The sequence below is a fragment of the Mixophyes fleayi genome, chromosome 3, assembly GCF_038048845.1.
Source record: "Mixophyes fleayi isolate aMixFle1 chromosome 3, aMixFle1.hap1, whole genome shotgun sequence".
NCBI lineage: Eukaryota > Metazoa > Chordata > Amphibia > Anura > Limnodynastidae > Mixophyes > Mixophyes fleayi.
The window spans coordinates 106,451,643-106,469,203 of NC_134404.1; the positions used below are offsets into that span (position 1 = coordinate 106,451,643).

Sequence of the window (17,561 nt, forward strand, 5' to 3'; positions counted from 1 at the left end):
TTATTAAAAGCCTTGATATATTTGAGTTTGTCATGTCCATTCCCTTCTCCAATCTATACATATTAATATCTTTTACATGTAAGTTTTGTGCTGGAGGCCATGCACCATTTTAGTTGCCCCTTCTTTGTACAGTCTCTAATGTATTTATATCCTTCTGGCCTTCAGAATTGAATACAGTATTCTAGATGAGGCCATACCAATGACCTATCCAGTGGCATTATTACTTTCTTACTGCTATCGATTCCTTTGCCTATGCAACCAAGTATCTGACTTGCCATCCTCATTGCTTTGGTCCATTACCTGCGTTTAAGTCATCTGAACTAGTGAGTCCTAGATCCATTTCCTCCGCAGTAGTTTCTATTATAGCGCCATTAAGACTAGACCCATGTGCATGAGTTTTAGTGAGGCACATTCCCCTCCCCTCCCACCCCTGCCCCTCTTGGGTAGTTTGGCTTTTTAAAACATTCAAAATAAAACCACCAGCATTACAGCACAGTGATTAACATTGTCTCCACACAGGCTGAGGACCAAAAGTTGGATTCCAAGCAGGGGCCTAGCTGTGGAGTTATGTTTTTCCCATAAATATGTGGGCCTACACTCACAAAACATACTGGTAGGTGATACCTGGCTTTTCTCAAAAATAATAACTCTTCAGTGTCATCTGGGGTGTAGGGAGTTATAGACAAGATCCACTGGGGCATGGGGGAAATGAGGGATTAAATATTCACTGTGAATCATTGCAGAATATATAGGCACTACATTAACGTCAACAAATAAGCTGCAATTTTGATTTTTGGTCTACTGCTTCTCACATTTAGTATGCAGCCATCCAACAGATTTTAGTCACAAGCTAAATCTTCAAGCACACCAATTGCAACAATAACACCAGGCTGTGAAATGTCAGTAAATATACCACCATAAGTGAAAATTTGATTTTAATAACTGCCAAGTTAAAACTACTCAGTGTTACAAACTTAAGCGCCAATAAAAAGTAGCTTTGTATACACAATATATTAACTTTCAGAACACTGCCAATGTGGTCATCTTGGAACAAGCTAACAAGGCTTTAAGCTGGTGTCACCTGTGTTTTGGAATCATCATTGTGATTTAGCAACTTAATGTATTTTGTTTTTTTACAAATCACTTCAGTTTATGGGATCTACCCAACAGAACACTAATTGTTTAAAGCTCTAAATGTTCATACAGTACCCAGCCTCCATCAAGCAGATAGATTTCTGAAACACAGGACCTTTAAAACTAGTGGGAAATGCTGATCAAAAGCAGCAACCAGATTTTAAAATACTCAAAACAGAATTTCTCCCCTAGCAGGAAAAAAATTAAACACATGCCCAAGATGTTTACAAGCAGCACAAATACTGCTTGGGCAACTGCTGGTGTGACACTAGAGTTAACAATAATTTTCATGTTATATGCATCCTTGTTCTTTTAGCTTTGTGCTGCATTTACAGCATGCTAACCCCATCTCACATCTAAAACACTATTCACACCAGGTCAGCACATGTCTGAAGATTGAACAATGCCATTTTTTTCATATTTCAGGACATATGATCAGATTGTGGCATTCTCCTCAGCTTAGTTATCAATTAAGCACTAGCAAATGTTTAAAATAAAATAAAGGTGGAACATTAGATGAAATACGGTCTCTTAAAGTAAAAGTAGATTTAAAGAAAGGACTAGATATAGACATCAGAAATCACCTATTTTTATTGATCTTATTAACTTTGTTCAATCGACAATTGTATAACCTAATAACACAATCTTGAAACTTTACATGTTTTTATTAACCAATTAGTTTTAACTTTACAGTGAAATGCAAAATATACAAGGCTGCTAGACTTTTGTACAATTAAATGGCAAAACTAATACAATACATAAACCAGAATAGGTTTAGAGACCACACATTTGTAATTCCCTTGTAGTGCGTTTTTAGAATTGTCTATTAAGATGTATTGTCCAATGTACAAATATAGTAAATTTAAGCTCTTCCAAAAAGCGCTGAAGGAAAAAAAATAAAAAATTATAATAAGTTTACAGGAGTTTTGTGAACTGCAATGTCAGCATTCTAGAGCATGCTTACAGAAACACGAAACATTAAGACTTAAAACCATTTTGCAAAGCACAAGCTTCTTGAAGACTCCACCCTACCTATCGCCTGCCAGGCAACTATCTACTTACTGCACACCAAGTAAAAAAGTTCTAGCAGTATACAATGCTTTCATCTACATTTTTTGAGAAGTGGGAAAGCCAATATAGACATTGAACAAATTTAGGTCAATTCCAGAGTGATAAGTATTTTTCCACTGTTCAGCACCAATTGCATAATTAAATGTATGCTGCTAGCATAGCAACAATTTACACACACCAGACAAAGTGTTTGTTAGAATCTGTATTTGAATGAAATAAAATTGCAATTATTGCTTTAAGTCTAGTTATGAAACACTTAAAATGTCCACATTATGGATATTATGATGGTGGGGAGCATTTTAGGTTCAAACGCACTATTAATATAGTACACTGCATTACACAAGTGACTCAGATTTAAGCCATATGATCTACTTGTACAGACATTAACACTGTTGTACAATGTATCATGGCAATCAAAAAGCATCCAGAAATAGAAGCCAGTTAATCACCCTTCCCCTTTGTTATGCACATGTAGATCTACATAAAGTTGAAAACTGATGAGCAAATTTGCCTGGCCTTTGGCAAAGTTGAAACCAAGTGATACTATAACTCCTGGGGGGTCCACATTTGTTAAAAGCTACATACTTATGTTGAAAACTAAGTTTAGCAAAGCTTATACTGTTGAATGCAAAGTGAAAATGATCAATGCTTGTGATTAAATGAAACTCCAATAGAGTAGAAAGACCACTTAGGCAGTGTGATGTAGCTAAGGGCAGTTGGCTAGTTTACCCCATTAAGAGCAGGATTCAAATATACAGGATGTCATGCAAATATGCAATTATATTCTGTGTTAAGATTTCAAAACTTATGTAGACATATCTGAATGGCATCTGTATCAAAGGTATTTACGCTCAGTTTATAAACTGAAACATGGTGTGCAATAAAATTAGCACCACAGTAGTGCATTTTAATCCTTCATTTCAAGTTATCTAGCAAACATTTCAATGGAGATTAATAGGTAAGATAAAAATGCAATTGCCTTTAAATGCAACAAACACTGCATCTGCAGGTGTCCCCAATATGTTTACTGGTCCCCATCCCACTTCTCACCATTCAGCCTGTCTCAAACAGACAGAGTAACTGATGCCCTTCCTCCATGAAAGGCCCCATTTGCAAAGTATTAGGGACCTCTTATCCAGTGAATAACACATGCAAGTAAAAAAAAAATGTTTATTTTAATCCAGTGCAGGACATTATCAAAATAATGGCTTTTCCAGACTCCAAGGAAGTTGAAAACTCTTTGCAAAGGATCAAATTTCACAGCTTTGATACTGCACACCAAAAATTTCATACTACCCAAGATTCAATGTAACCACTTTTTAAGCTTGTACATAGTTTAAGTCAAGGAGGCACATGACATTTTTATACATATTAAAGTCCTTGATAAAGTTACAAAGGCTTAATTTGCCACAATCTGCAAACTGAAACCACTAGATGCTGCTAGTTTAAATGGGAAAATTCAAAAACGTACCCTGAAATGCCTATATAAAACAAACATGGGCATTCTGAAAATGGTGGTTGGGAGAACACAATGGAAGATTTACTGTTCCTGGTAAGATTTTAGAACAGGCTAGGTAAGCATTCACTCAAATCCAGTTTCCAGTATCCACATTTGTACTACAAAAAAATTAGAATTCAGATATTTAAAAGAAATCACACTGGAAGCACCGCAAACCAATTCCTGGGAAGGTCTTTACTCTTTTTAATATTTCAAGATAAATACAATAAAAGAAAAAAAGCAACTGAACTGCATTTTTCTATTTTTATTTTTTTTTTCAGTCTGATGACAAAGGCCTCGAGTGAAAATCTGTAGCATTAACAACTCTAATCCTCATTTTGTGCCATAAATGCCTGCTATGTAGAATCACCCAACATACCAAGTGCCTGACTAAGCTTGCAGGCAGGCTTTGACACCATTTTAATAAGGTTACAATATGCAAGCCAACATGTTGGCAGAGGAGAGTACAGAGGTAATACATTTTACTTGCACATGGCCACCAGGACTTATTTTTCATAAGGGGCAGGAAAAGTGGTGCATCAACTGGCATTTCTAAATCACTTACATTTCTCAAGTGTCCAAGTGATGGAATTGGCACTTGGGGTTCCAAACAGTCTAACATGCAAGAGATTTAAAACTTAATATGCTAGGTCTTGTAATTTTGTTCTACATATTAGTAAGGAATACGAGGCTTGTTTTATATTTACACTGCTTTATTAAATTACCTTTTTTACTCCAGGTGTTTTCAAACTAAGCCGATTTAAACTATGCATCATGGGAAACGGATGCAAAACACATCAACTAAAGATGATTCAGTTTAGCTGGACCCTCAATGAACACCTTTAGGAATGTGAAAGGTAACATGTATTCATGGAAGAATTTAACACTGCAGTGATTTTGGAAAGTGCCAGTTAACCTGCATAACCAAATTTAGAATCCAGCAGTATTTGCAAACAAGTCATAAAGAAATGAGGTTTTTGTGAAGGCCATAGCTTTGGTGACAATCAAAACCAAATTTAAGATCTGTGGTTTATCTTGACCTGAGCAGATAGCTCGAGCCGGGGATCCCTGTTTATTTGGTCATTGCCTTGATGGCTACCGCACATTCTTCATTCATTGCGTTCAAGACGGAGATCTGCAACAGAAAGATATTTTAACACCTATTTTAAAACTATACAAAAATGGAGAAATGTACCTGATGCAACAATACTTAAAAGCTACATTACTTAAAATCTACCATCTACTGTACTACAGAACTGATAGACCAATTCTATTTGTTACTTTAAAAAGGTAGTGAAAGATCAGCTGTCCCAACAAGATTTAGCCTGGGACTAAGAACCACCAAGGGAGCACTATGGAAAAACCAGGGACTGCCTAAACAGGAATGTTAGTAAACTTTTTACAGTAGGTGGTAGTGCAGCTTTAAGTCACAAGATATTATTCACACTGCAAAAGATTATTAATATGGTGGATTTGATATAGGAAGCAGTGAAGGCCATTTTAGCATTACCAAATTAAAATTCAAGCCACTAGTAAACCGATGCAGAAACAAGCTCCCAGGATGCCTAGATTTTATTTATTTTTTTTACAAAAAAGTAGTTACCATTATCTCTTCTCCTCCTTCAAATTTAGCTTCTATTTCCTTTCCCAAGTCTCCCTCTGGCAGCTTGAGGTCCTCACGAACTTCACCACTGTCAGTCAGCAGGGACAGGTATCTGTCAGTAATACCGATCAGCTATAAAGGATGGAAAAGCATTTTGTTTTACCTTTACCTAAACTCTGAACATGTTAAACTAGTTCTAGTTATCCTCTTTGCAAATATATATTTAAACATCACAGGTCTTAGATGTCAAACTACCTATTCATTCGTAAGAAATCCTGACAATTAAGTGATGCAGGTGGACATGCTCCAATAAAAGACAATACACGTGTGATTAAGTTGGAACAGGGTAATACTATGGGACAGAGTTTCCCCACTCCATGCACAGTCCAACAAGTCATGAGGATACTTGTAACACATTTGATCAGGTCAATAATTCCACTACTTCCATTTGCTGGGCTACTACTGGAGGACAAATGAGAAAAGCCTGCTGTAGAGCAGAAAATAGATGGACAGAACACTTAGGTCCAATAGATATGCAAACATGGCAACACAAGAAATTCACTCAAATGTTGCTTTACATTGTTCTAATGGCATCCTGTAGGTTACATTAACATAATATAAAAGCTGAACATACTCGCTCGCAATGACAGATATAGTCGATGAATGTAGCATTTTGTATAAGCAGTGTATACAAGTCATAACAACACCCTATAAGGAAAGCTCTGCTAATAGTGCAACATATAGCTCACATTTCCTTACTTTTTTTCTTTTTGAAGGAGGTGCTAAAACTTCCAGTTACTGGCCAGAATGCAATGAGTAAACTAGACAATATTTATATTCAGGTATGGATTACTACAATAGTTAATTAAGGCTTTCCACATAAGGACCTTGTGTAATAAGTTTAAATTTTAGCAGCAAGTAGAAGCAACTATTTCCTACATAGTTTGCTGAACTTTCTGGGTAATGGGTTTCCAGATCCATTCTGTTTTGGTTGCAGTTTTAAATGCTCTACCTGCTAGCAAGAGTTCCAGAACACTACAATTTGATTCACTGAGGCTGTTCTGAGCGCCTATAACATACTGCATAGAACCTGCAATTGACAAAACATTTTCTTGAGGCCCTCCACACTGCCTAATAAAATATAATATAGGTCATTAAGTCTTTTAAAAAGGCCTGAAGCATTTAGAAGAAAAATGTTTCAACTACATGAAACGTGTATGGTCACTTGTAACAGACTTTCCTTCATCTTCTAACATTAGCTAAACTAGCTGATAAAATTATATTAAGGGTTTTAAAGGATAATTCTTTTGATAAATAGTAATGCCACACAAGCCCTTAAGGCTAGCAACACTATAGATATCCTGCGATTTAGAGCCACTAAGCCTAACATATCAAGCAATTGGAGACCACGAAACCCAACTTACAAGAAGTTAGTGGTTTTGTTTACATATGCTATGCAGGTGGGAGCAAACTGTTCATGCTGCCAGTCATTTGAAGCTAAGGGTGTTCACTTACATTTGGAAAACTGGGCTACTAATTGGCACAAAACCACCACCTGCAATGTTCTCCTCAGCACCTATTTCCCAGGTGCTCCACCTGGCTGTTTTTACTTGCAACCCAGCTCTTAGAGCTTAACAACATCCTATTATAATAGAATAAACCATTGTTTCTCCTATTAGAACAGGCAGACCTACTGACCACCAGCCTGACCAGTCCAGTACGATGTGGGCAACATTTTGCATTATTACAAAGTATTACACTGTTCCCACCCGGTTACTCCTTAATGACACCAGGCTGGAAAAGTTTTCTGGGGAGAAAGCTGACCTGTCTTAATACAGACATGACATTAGCACCCCCCCCCCCAAAATGTATTTGCATAGGCGTCTGACAGATGCAGCCAAAATAGATATTTTATGTAGTTTATTTTAAAATAGTTTAATACAAGTTTTGTTCACCGCTGACAATATCCTGTTGCCTTAATATACACATTTTATTAGCTTACAAGCTACTTGTATTTTAATTTAACTTCCAATGGTATCTGTATACCCAGACTTATACGTCTATTGTGTCTACATTACCAGAGAATATTTGTTGTACTTCTAAAAATAAGCACTGGTAGTCATGACAGAGCATGTCCCATCATCAACTACTGGCAACACAAACATGGTCCACAAAACTTCGGGGCAAGGAAACCAATGGAAGTTGGGAAGGCTGCCTGGATTGCATTTGATTGTATGCACAAAGTAAAACTGAGATGCAAATCTGTCATTAAAATATATTTCTGGGAGAAGTAGTAAATCTTATTGGACAATTAAATATTTTAAAAAGGCGTTCAGAGCTTTGTATTATATTATGTAACTGCTTATAAGATAGGATACTACATTACTAAAATTATATACACTGCCTAAAAAGACATATGCTTCCTATAACATCGCACTATAAAATGTAAACATTTATGGTTTATGGACAAGTGTGGCTTCATCTATGCATTTTCTACTGCAGGATATACTGCACTTGCTATTCCAAAACTCAAGTCTAACTTCCAACATTTTCAGCCATACAAAGAAAGTTTGCAAGTGTCTTTTTTTTTTTTAATTGAACAATCTTACAACTAGTTTTAAAGTAGTTTTGCATGGGAGTGAACACAACCTAGGTTCCAGAATCCACATTACCTGGTAATCATTTCTTTTAATATTAGGAACATCCATGTTGTGGGTAGAGGGACAGATGTCTTCATACTTCTTTCCAGTGAAGATATCAATACCAACCATGTGAACCTGAAAAGGAATGAGAAAGGTCAATAAATTAAAGACTATACATGACGGAGCAGATCCAACGTCAAATTAACAAAACTAGTGTTAATGATTTATACATTCCTTATAGTTACCTTGGCATGACCATGCTTGCCAGTCTTGGAAGTTGACATTTCAACAATCTTACAGGGACGAGATTTCAGGACCACAAACCCATTCTTACGCAGAGCAGAGCACTGCATGGGGAAAGTAGTGGAAGCCCCGGCATCTCCAGTGGTGAAATCTACCTCATCTGCCATATTGGTGGGTGTCTACGAGTACTAAACAATAAAGAAATATTTACCAGTGGTGAACAAATAATAAAAAAACACACAAACATTTAAAGCGTTAAAATATAAAAAATATGCTCAAATAAAATATGTTCTATTTCACTACAAGGCAAGAAGATTTCTAGCAAGGGGGTCTCTTAAGGAATCTACGCCACATCTAAGAGTTTGCAAAAACCGACACCGCATGGGTTAAGAGTAACCGTGCACTGGTGACACATGGTCCGCAAGACGCCGACAATGAATCGCGCGGCAACGCTACACTCGGAGAAAAGATGTCGCACGAATAAAGCAGCCGGGAGTGGCAGAGGCCCTGGAAGTGTCCACGTGTGAGCATAGGGAAGCCCCACTGCCTGTGTTACAGCACAGCAGCCGGCATCGCCCCGTCGTGGCGGCATGGGAGCGCACCCCTCCCCCAGACTGGATGACTCTGCGATCCCCACAGGCCAGACGTGACATGGCGGGCCCCAGCCGCGCACTCAGCCGAGAGAACGGGCTGCATCTCCGGCGACGCTGCAGGCAGCTGCTGAAGAGGGATCGCTGTGGGATCACCGGGGCCACGCCGCAGCTCTCCAGCGACTCACCCCAGCGGCCGCGCCTCGCCAGCCCCTCCCGGGCCGTACGGTCGCCCCCGTCTCCCCCGCACAGCTCGAGGGGTCGGCATGGCGCGCGCAGGCCTCGCGCTGAAGCCACATCGAGGCGCAGAATCCCCGCCCGTGCCGGCCTCACCCTCTCCCGCTATGGCGAGTTCCGTAAGCCGCCACCCTGTACCTCCGCCACCTCAATCCGTCCAGCTTCCCCAACAGCAGCTGTCTGACAAACTGGTACATACAGATCCCGTCATACGGAGAACATCCTGCAAGGGAACCCAGGCGCCATGCTAACCCGTCCTTACCTTCCAACAAAAAAAGGAACGTCACTGCGCAAACGCGCCCAATTTCACTGCGGCAGCCCGGGGGAGGAGGAGCCAACGGAGGCTTCACCCAGACAAGCCCCTCTGCTTCCGCTTTTAAGGTAGGCGGAGTTAGACTTTCCCATGGACATACTTTGAAAGGGGGCGGGGACCCATCATCAAGATCCGGCGCGGAATGACACGTGCGCGACCAAAGTTTGCCTGGTCTTCCCAGGTGATGCGTCATTGCTGCAGCCAGCTCGTGTATGTGCGCGCGGCTGTAACTGAGCTGGCCGCGAGCCGGCATGCTGCGGCCGGAGGCCTCACTCAGGCCATAGAGGATGTTACACCTATTATAGTGCAGTGTACTACTACAGAAGTACTCTGCGTTGTTGGACACAGGTTTAAAATATCCAGTTACATCTGGTTGCTGAGCTGCTGCATGTGAGCACAACACACACAATATATTCTTTGAAGACTCATAGCTTGCGAGCAGGGCATTCTTCACTTTGTATTTCCCAGTATTGCATATTATTGTGATTGTCCCCAATTATAAAGAGCTACAGAATTTGCTGCGAATTGTTGATGATGGTAGGCATATAGGATAATTACATGATACGTGCTAAACAAGATAGATGTAAGTGTGCAATTGACCAATATTAAAAAATGTTTAATTTGTATCAACAAATGAGAAATTGGTAACTAATGCTTGTTATGCATGTGGCTATGCTTGTTACTAGACTTCAATTTAATCATAATCATTATTTAAGGAGCCATACATTTTGCAGTGCTGGACAGTCCGTATACAAATCCAAATTAAACATAACTAACTATACAAGTATATATTTTATATGTACAAATTCAATATAAAAGCACAACAGGTACATTCAAGTCAGAGAAAGGAGATGCAGAGATGAGACGTAGGGTAGAGAGAGCCCTGTTTGTGAGAGATTACAGTCTAGTGGGAAAGCCCATTAAGAACTAATGGTATACAAGTGGTTGTGGCAGATAGAGGGGGTAATCTAGAAGGTATTAAATAAAAGCTATACTGAAGAGGTAGGTTTTGGGAGAGTCTGGTCAGGTGGGCAGGGAGCTCCATAAATGGGAAGCAGCGCAGGAGAAGTCTTGAATGCAGGAGTGAAAGGTGGTTGTTAAATGGAAGGAGAGATCGAGCTGGGACGTATCTTGTGATGAAGTCAGAAATGTATGAATGGGAGCTGCTAATGAGGGCTTTCTAGGTGAGGTTGAGTAGCTTGATTGAATTCAGATGGGAAGCCAGTGAAGTGATTTGCAGAATTGTGCAGCCGATGACGATTAATGGGAGAGAAAGATTAACCTTGCTGCAGCATTTAAGATTGATTACAGTGGGCAAAGGCAGGTAGGAGAAGGTTGCAGTAGTCAAGGCAGGTGATAATGAGAGATTGAACAATAGTTTTGATTACATCCTGAGTGAGAAAGGTGTATTTTGCCAATACTTAGAAGGATGAGGCAACAGCATTTCATGAGGGACTGGATGTGTATAGTGAAGCTGGGGAGAAGTTAATGACACCAGGGCAGCGGGCAGCAGTAACCAGGGGAGAGGAGAGCAAGTTATTATTAACTGTGAAGGAGGTGTTGGTGAACTTTGTTTTGTACCTATTGGGCCTGATTCATGTTCAGAAGTCCTTCCATTTGTGTAGTCTTTCTTGTATATAATAGCTCTGTGCATGCCCAGAAACGGACATTATGCCGATGAGCGCAATTGCATCCAATTCATGTCCAAGCACAAATTACATTTGCCTCTCCCTGCGACTTGAGAGGCGGAACAGGGGAGGGGATGGGCAGTCTAACGTAGACCATGTACAGTAAGGGCTTTCCCAAGCAGATGCGGCTGATTCAAGTCTTGCATCGTAAGTACGCTAGTTTTCAACCGTATCTTTTGCACCCACTACAGGGCAGGTGTAAAGGCCAACTGATAGTGATAACATGGAATAGCCTTTGATTTAAAAATTGCACATGTGTGCCATTCGTGACTGTTCATGGGAGAAAGAAAACTACTGATATCCAAACAAGGACTGGGGGCGTTGTTGAATATGTTATACTGTAACTAGTAGCAACGTATGTTATATTCTTAAAAGACTTGGGAGGAATAATTAATGTAATGATGCAATAAGCTCTATAAAAAGGTTATTCAAAATAAACGACCTCAGTTCAGAATCTTAAAAGGATATACTCGTGTGTGTGTGTCTTGATTACTGGACTCCCAGTTAACTGGTTTATAATAAATGACAGACAAGCTGAAGGACGTTGATAATTGAAAGAAGTACCTTAACATTAAGTGGGGGCTCGTCCGGGATCTCAATACCAGCCCAGATGACACCAGTATTGGAGACTCAGCAGAACTACTGATCAAATCCGTACATTGAGTAAACTTGCAGTGTGATTTCCACTCGTTTACTCTCAGTATTTCTGTTTTGTGCCAGTCGATCATCTGTAGTCTAGGTAAACACGATTTTGAACCCAGTTGTCTGTTGATTTGCATTATCTATGCCAAGTACATCATTAGTATATTGTATATTTTGTATCTTTTGTCAAATGAATGTTGATTATGAGGGGTTGCAACGGTGGGAAAAGATACTCAGGGCTATTGCAAAAACTATACTTGTAGTGTGATATTAAGAAAATATGCAGGTAACAGCTATCCTACATTAGAGGCTGTGATAGAGAAATCTCCGCAAGCAACAATGATGAAATATATGCAACTTTAGGGTGTCATTTGAATAAGATTGTGATACAAAAGAATCTGCGGTATACTTGGTCACAGGTGCTTTTACATTGGCCTGCTAATTATCTTTTGTTGAACGGCCAGCAACCACTGTGTTTCTTCAGTGTAAAAAAGTTACCGGTGGATATACGGGACATTATTGTCAAAGGTTGCACTGAGGACTATTTAGCTAGAAAACAAAATTGGTTGCGGCTACAACAGAGATTTGCATGATTGTTCTGGTCGTCTGTGTGTCTGCATAGTTTGCAAATACTTCACGGCAGGAATAGAAGGAGTTACGAGGTTTTTGAACGGAGGAGTTGAAGTGTAATAAAATTAACTACTGTTGATAAGGTTTAATATTCATTGAAGTCCCCTACAGTACAGTACTGTGATAAGAGTTCTTTTCTTTCTCGAAGTACAACACAGTAAGCTAGAAAGTGTATGTGGTATTTAGCAGCCCAATTTACAGTATATTTGGGGAATTGGCCATCTCCATATAATGGGTACACATACTAGCAAGGGTCAGAGTGAAATCACTCCAAGACATATTTTACGTTGAAGGAAAGGAAAGAAATCACAGATAGGACTCAATGAGATATTTAAACGGGCAGGATTTCCTGCAGAAGGTACACTTCATTCCAGTCAGTGGCAGCAATTCATTGCAAATAATAAGGCATGGATAACTAGAAAGGGACATACAGATGTGGTGAATATGTGGCTCACAGTATCATTACTAATAGAAAATGAGGTTAGAGAAAAGAGGAAGATCTGGATAATGTTCCTAATTCCCCGCCACCGTATGCTATTGCCCCACCAGAGGTGAAACCCAGAGAACAGCAGGAAGGCATACGAGTGATAGATCCCTCATTGCGGGTTATTTCAAATATCCTGACTTAAGTCTAAAAATAGCAGCAGGAAATTCTCTAACGCCTTTTGGGTTGGAAGCAGGGGGTTCATTTGCCCCAGGTGACACATGCACACTAATGCCAGAAACTGTGCAGTATCCATCATATCCAGGGAGGAAATGTCCAGTATGTGATTCTTGTATACCTGAGAGAGATATATGTTTTGTCCAAACTGTAGAAATGATATACCACCTGGAGAACCTCTTTGTGACAATGGAAACAACAGTAGGATGGTACAGTCAGCAGCTATGTTAAGACGTCTTCAAGATTATAACAAAAGTCCTGAAAGGATTACAGTGGAGTGCACAAAGGAAACTAGAAAAGTTTGAGCAAAAATACCACATTTGTTTTATGAAAGTTTGACTGATGAACCATGGAGGAATAATTAATGTAGTGACGCAATAAGCTTGGATGACTGTGACGAAACAAGTTTGATCACACTTTAACCAGCCTGTTCCTCGTTTCTCACATAATGTGAATTATAGCAAGTACTTTTTACAACCCTTGCTTTTGTTCTCCAGCTCAACAGAGTGAACCTGCAGTGTCTAATTACATGTGGATAAGGGGACATTGTAGCTCATTGTAAATATGTATATTGGTTATTGTATATTGTTGATGTGGCAGTGAGGTTGTTATTCATTGTTCTCAAATTGAAGCCAGGTGGGTTACGGGTAAAGATCAGGTGGTTTCCAGAATACAGATGAGGGCGCTGGAGCTGCATTCATTTTTCCCCCTCTTTTCTCTACAGGAAGCATGGAATAGCTGGAGATCCTGTAACATCACAAAGTACTGTAAGGGGTTAATTTTAGGAGGGGCTGGCTGCTACCTTATCTTTGGAGGTGGGAGAAGGCTAATTAGTATCCATTATTCTCACAAGACTACTCCAGATGTTTGGTCTACAATCTGGCAGGGGAGGTTCTGTGGAAGTACAGCTCATCTCCACTCCCCTCTCCAACCCTCCCTTGTCCAGGACTCACCAATGTTTAACAAGCAGAGGCCCAGGGGTTTGCCCAGGGAGGGGAAAGCCGTATGGAAATTTGACCCTAAATATAAGGAGCCACTCCAGGGGGGAGGTGTTATTCATTGTGGGATTTGATTCATGGAAGGTGCATTGTAGCTGGTTTTGAGTTTTCTTTCTCTGCCAATGGACTATAGCTGCAGCTAAGAGAAGAACTCCATGGGTCTCTAAGTCAGGACATCCAGGTGACTGTAGCTCCTTAAGCTAGTGTGGTAAGGGACAGATGATGTGGTAAACCTGCCTGGCATTTATTTACTGTGTGTACATAATACTTTAGTGTTGTTTTTATTACAATAAATGTACTGTGGTACTTTTTTAACTGCATTTGCCTGAGTGACTAATAAGAACCTTAGAAGGTACTGGGTAAGGTTCTCTGGCCTAGGAAAGCACCCATGGGTGGCCAGCCAAAGTGGAGTGGGTAGAATTGGGCAAGAAAACCCGGTATCTTCACAATGACATTTTGAGAAAACTATAGGGTGTGGTGCAGGACATATGAGCAACTTGTTAACCTGTAGATTGGACTATGAAGGAGTTATATAAGTGGAAGATAGCCTCATCAGTATGTTAGTGAATAATAGTATCTTATCCATTCTAATAAACTATAGCTATTTAGGAGTTATGAGTAGGGGCAAACGCAGGATTTCAAAAGGGGGGTTTCCAAATACTTGTTTTTCAAACAACGTAAAGGGTTTTATGGGAAACGGAAACACCCCTCCCCTAACTGCACACCTGTACCCTACTGCAGAACATTGCAGCGGAGCCATAACTAAACAATTTACTGCTCTTGGTGAGAAAGAACATTGGTGCTCTCCCATCTTGGTGTTAATAGATGCTGCCCCAAAGCGGTGGTGCATTACCAGAGAAGACTTGACCAACTTACTGTGGGGAGCCTTTATAAGCGCTATACTGACCTCCACTTCTGTGCTGCTCTCTCCCATCTGTTCTTGCAGCTTTGACTATCCAGTGCTGCTGATGTCTTACGCTTAGTTGCTATTTGACTGGATCCCGGACATTGAGGCCCTGTTTGGAAAAGACATAGATACTATTCACCTCCTGGAAAGTTAAGCAATGATTGAATACTCTAGGCCACCCTTCCCCAACTAGCCCAACATAACATCGATAGCACCCACGTTTATTAATTACAACTCCCCCTGCCCCCAAACAGCCCTTCATTAAATTCATAGCATTTTTGTTTAATAAATAGTCTTCCTTCCCCCAACCAGTCCCAAAATTAATAGCATTCACATCTATTGAATATGCCCATTTCCCCACAACCAGCCTTGACATTAAATTAATAGCACTCACAATTAATAGTTAGACCTCTTTTCCTCATGTACTTATTATATGTGTATAATATATTTTTTTTTAGATATATTACTATACTATGCAATTTTTCCAGTCAAGCAGACTATATATTTACTAAAATGCAGGTTTGAAAAAGTGGAGGTGTTGTCTATAGCAACCAATCAGATTCTAGTTATCATTTATTTAGTACATTCTACAAAATGACAGCTAGAATCTGATTGGTTGCTATAGGCAACATCTCCACTTTTTCAAACCTGCAGTTTAGTACATATACCCTTAGTGTAGTTGCATGTGTTTACAATAGGTTAGGTAAATAGGTAGTCCGATAGGTAGATAGAAGATAGATTAATTCTAGATAGATGCCAACAACATATAGTGCTCCAGTATCCAAATGGCAGCCTATAGTATCACAGCAGAGCATAACTATGCAACAGAGATTTCATCCTTTAATGGCTGTCAGCACATGATATTGCCTCCAAGGGCAGGTTGGTGGCACTTATAGTACTTTATCATTTCCTCAATGAAGACTGTATTATTATCCTTACTACATAGAAACAACTTGATGTTGCTCTAACTGATCCTGCACACTAGAACCCAATCATCTCTTTTTAGCATTCTCAGTAATTAGAATCCACTCTCCCTCCAAATAGCCTATTATAAGTTATTAGAACATTGCTTATTAGCCCAAATCCTACCTTACTATTAGCCCTCAGTCATAGAAGGAAGCGCAGGGGAAAGGAGGCGACCATAAAGAGCACAGGAGGCGACTATAGAGAAGACAGGATAGAGGGGAGAAGAGACAATCAGAGAGGGGATGGTATGTGATGTGTGGAAATAATAATTATATAGTTCAAATACAACATTTGGGGGCTCGTATTGTCCGGTCTCTACGCACTGCTACTGTCTTCAATGCTCTCAAACAGGAGGGAAGCCAGACTGAACAACGCTCTGTTGTTAAGTATATTAAATGTTTTATGATTATTTGTTTTGAGATAGCGTGTGAAGCCAGTTGCTAGTGATTGCTAGAGTAAGAACCTAGGAATATTGTTTTATTGCTTTAATTGAAAGAGATTAAATTTAGGAATAATTGTTTAACAGAAAGTGGACTGATCACCCACTCTTTGTGAATAAATACTAAGGGATACATTTACTCAGAAGGAGATAAAACTTAAGTAAACAAAGTAAATAGAGTTAATATGAGAATAAAAGTTGTTTTCTGTTGATGTATCACTTTATAAGATATTTGCTCAGAACCACAATCAAGTATGGGAGCAGGTATAGATAAAGAAAAAACTTTTTGTGCCCAAGCAAAGAGTGCATTGGGCAGAAGAGGTAGTGCAAGCATCAGCTCTGACTTATGTGCATTCATATCAACCTAGTCTAGATCCAGAAACGATTCAGGCTATGGCAAAACTGAGTATAAAACATGGAGATGAACCAATAGTAGTGGAACAATTACAAACAGATTCAGAGGAAGAAGAAGAGAAGCTCCAGGTTAGTGGTATAAAAATAAAAAGGGAAAAAGTAGAAGATACCCAAGCAGCAGTTGTAAGACCAAAAACTGACAGAGGGAGAAGCGTTCTAGAGGAAGTAAGGACAAGAAGTTCCAGTATAGAAACACCATGGGAGCGAAGGCAGTCAATGTATGTTAGAGAAAGAGCAGCAAGACAGGGACGCCCTATGGAAGAAAGCACAGCAAGAGGTAATCAGAGAAGAGGCAGAAGAAAGGAAAGCATCTAGCCCCCCAGTATAACCCAAAGGGATTGTTAAAATTAGGAAGAAAGGCGAACAACAATTTCATCCAGTAAGAGTTTTTACAGTCCCAGGTGAAGGAGCTGGTAATGACAGAGACGTACCTTTATGGACTCCATGGCGTCAAACTGATTTACAATCAATAGTTAAGAACTTTCCTGACCCTAAAAAGAGCTTACAGCAAAGTTGTAAATATGTGCATAGCATATCTGCTTTACATGAGCCCACTGAAAATGATTGGAGACAATTGATCATGGCATTGTGGCCAGATGGTAAAATACGAGGTATGTCTATTAAATAACAAGACTGATTAAATTACTCACCTTTATTTATTGGTATTACAAATTTAATGTTTGTCCCCTTCAATATACTCCCCATTTGCACTAATACATCGCTGTAGTCTTGTTTTCCACTGGTCGAAGGCATGGAGCAAATCAATTTCTGTCACTTGTTTCAACATATCTGCCATTTTCTTCTTTACAACATCAACTGACTCAAAATGTGTCCATTTTAAGCACTGATTTAACTTTTGGGAAAAGATAAAAATCACAAGGTGCT

The 17,561-nt window shown here is 39.6% G+C and overlaps 1 protein-coding gene across 2 annotated transcripts; it reads right to left on the reverse strand.

Moving 5' to 3' along the window:
* Nucleotides 1-3,363: 3,363 nt before the first annotated feature.
* Nucleotides 3,364-9,391, reverse strand: EIF5A2 (eukaryotic translation initiation factor 5A2). 2 transcript variants are annotated; one of them, XM_075202115.1, is made up of 5 exons: nt 9,281-9,391; nt 8,194-8,379; nt 7,979-8,083; nt 5,307-5,438; nt 3,364-4,838 (listed from the first exon to the last, which is right to left on the reverse strand). In XM_075202115.1, exons 2-5 carry the CDS (start codon nt 8,356-8,358, stop codon nt 4,776-4,778), a joined length of 465 nt encoding a protein of 154 aa, XP_075058216.1. In that variant the 5' UTR covers nt 8,359-8,379; nt 9,281-9,391; the 3' UTR covers nt 3,364-4,775. The 2 variants fall into 2 exon arrangements, with proteins under 2 accessions (XP_075058216.1, XP_075058217.1); XM_075202116.1 differs by lacking the exon at nt 9,281-9,391 and adding an exon at nt 9,218-9,236.
* Between the last annotated feature and the right edge of the window lie 8,170 nt (nt 9,392-17,561).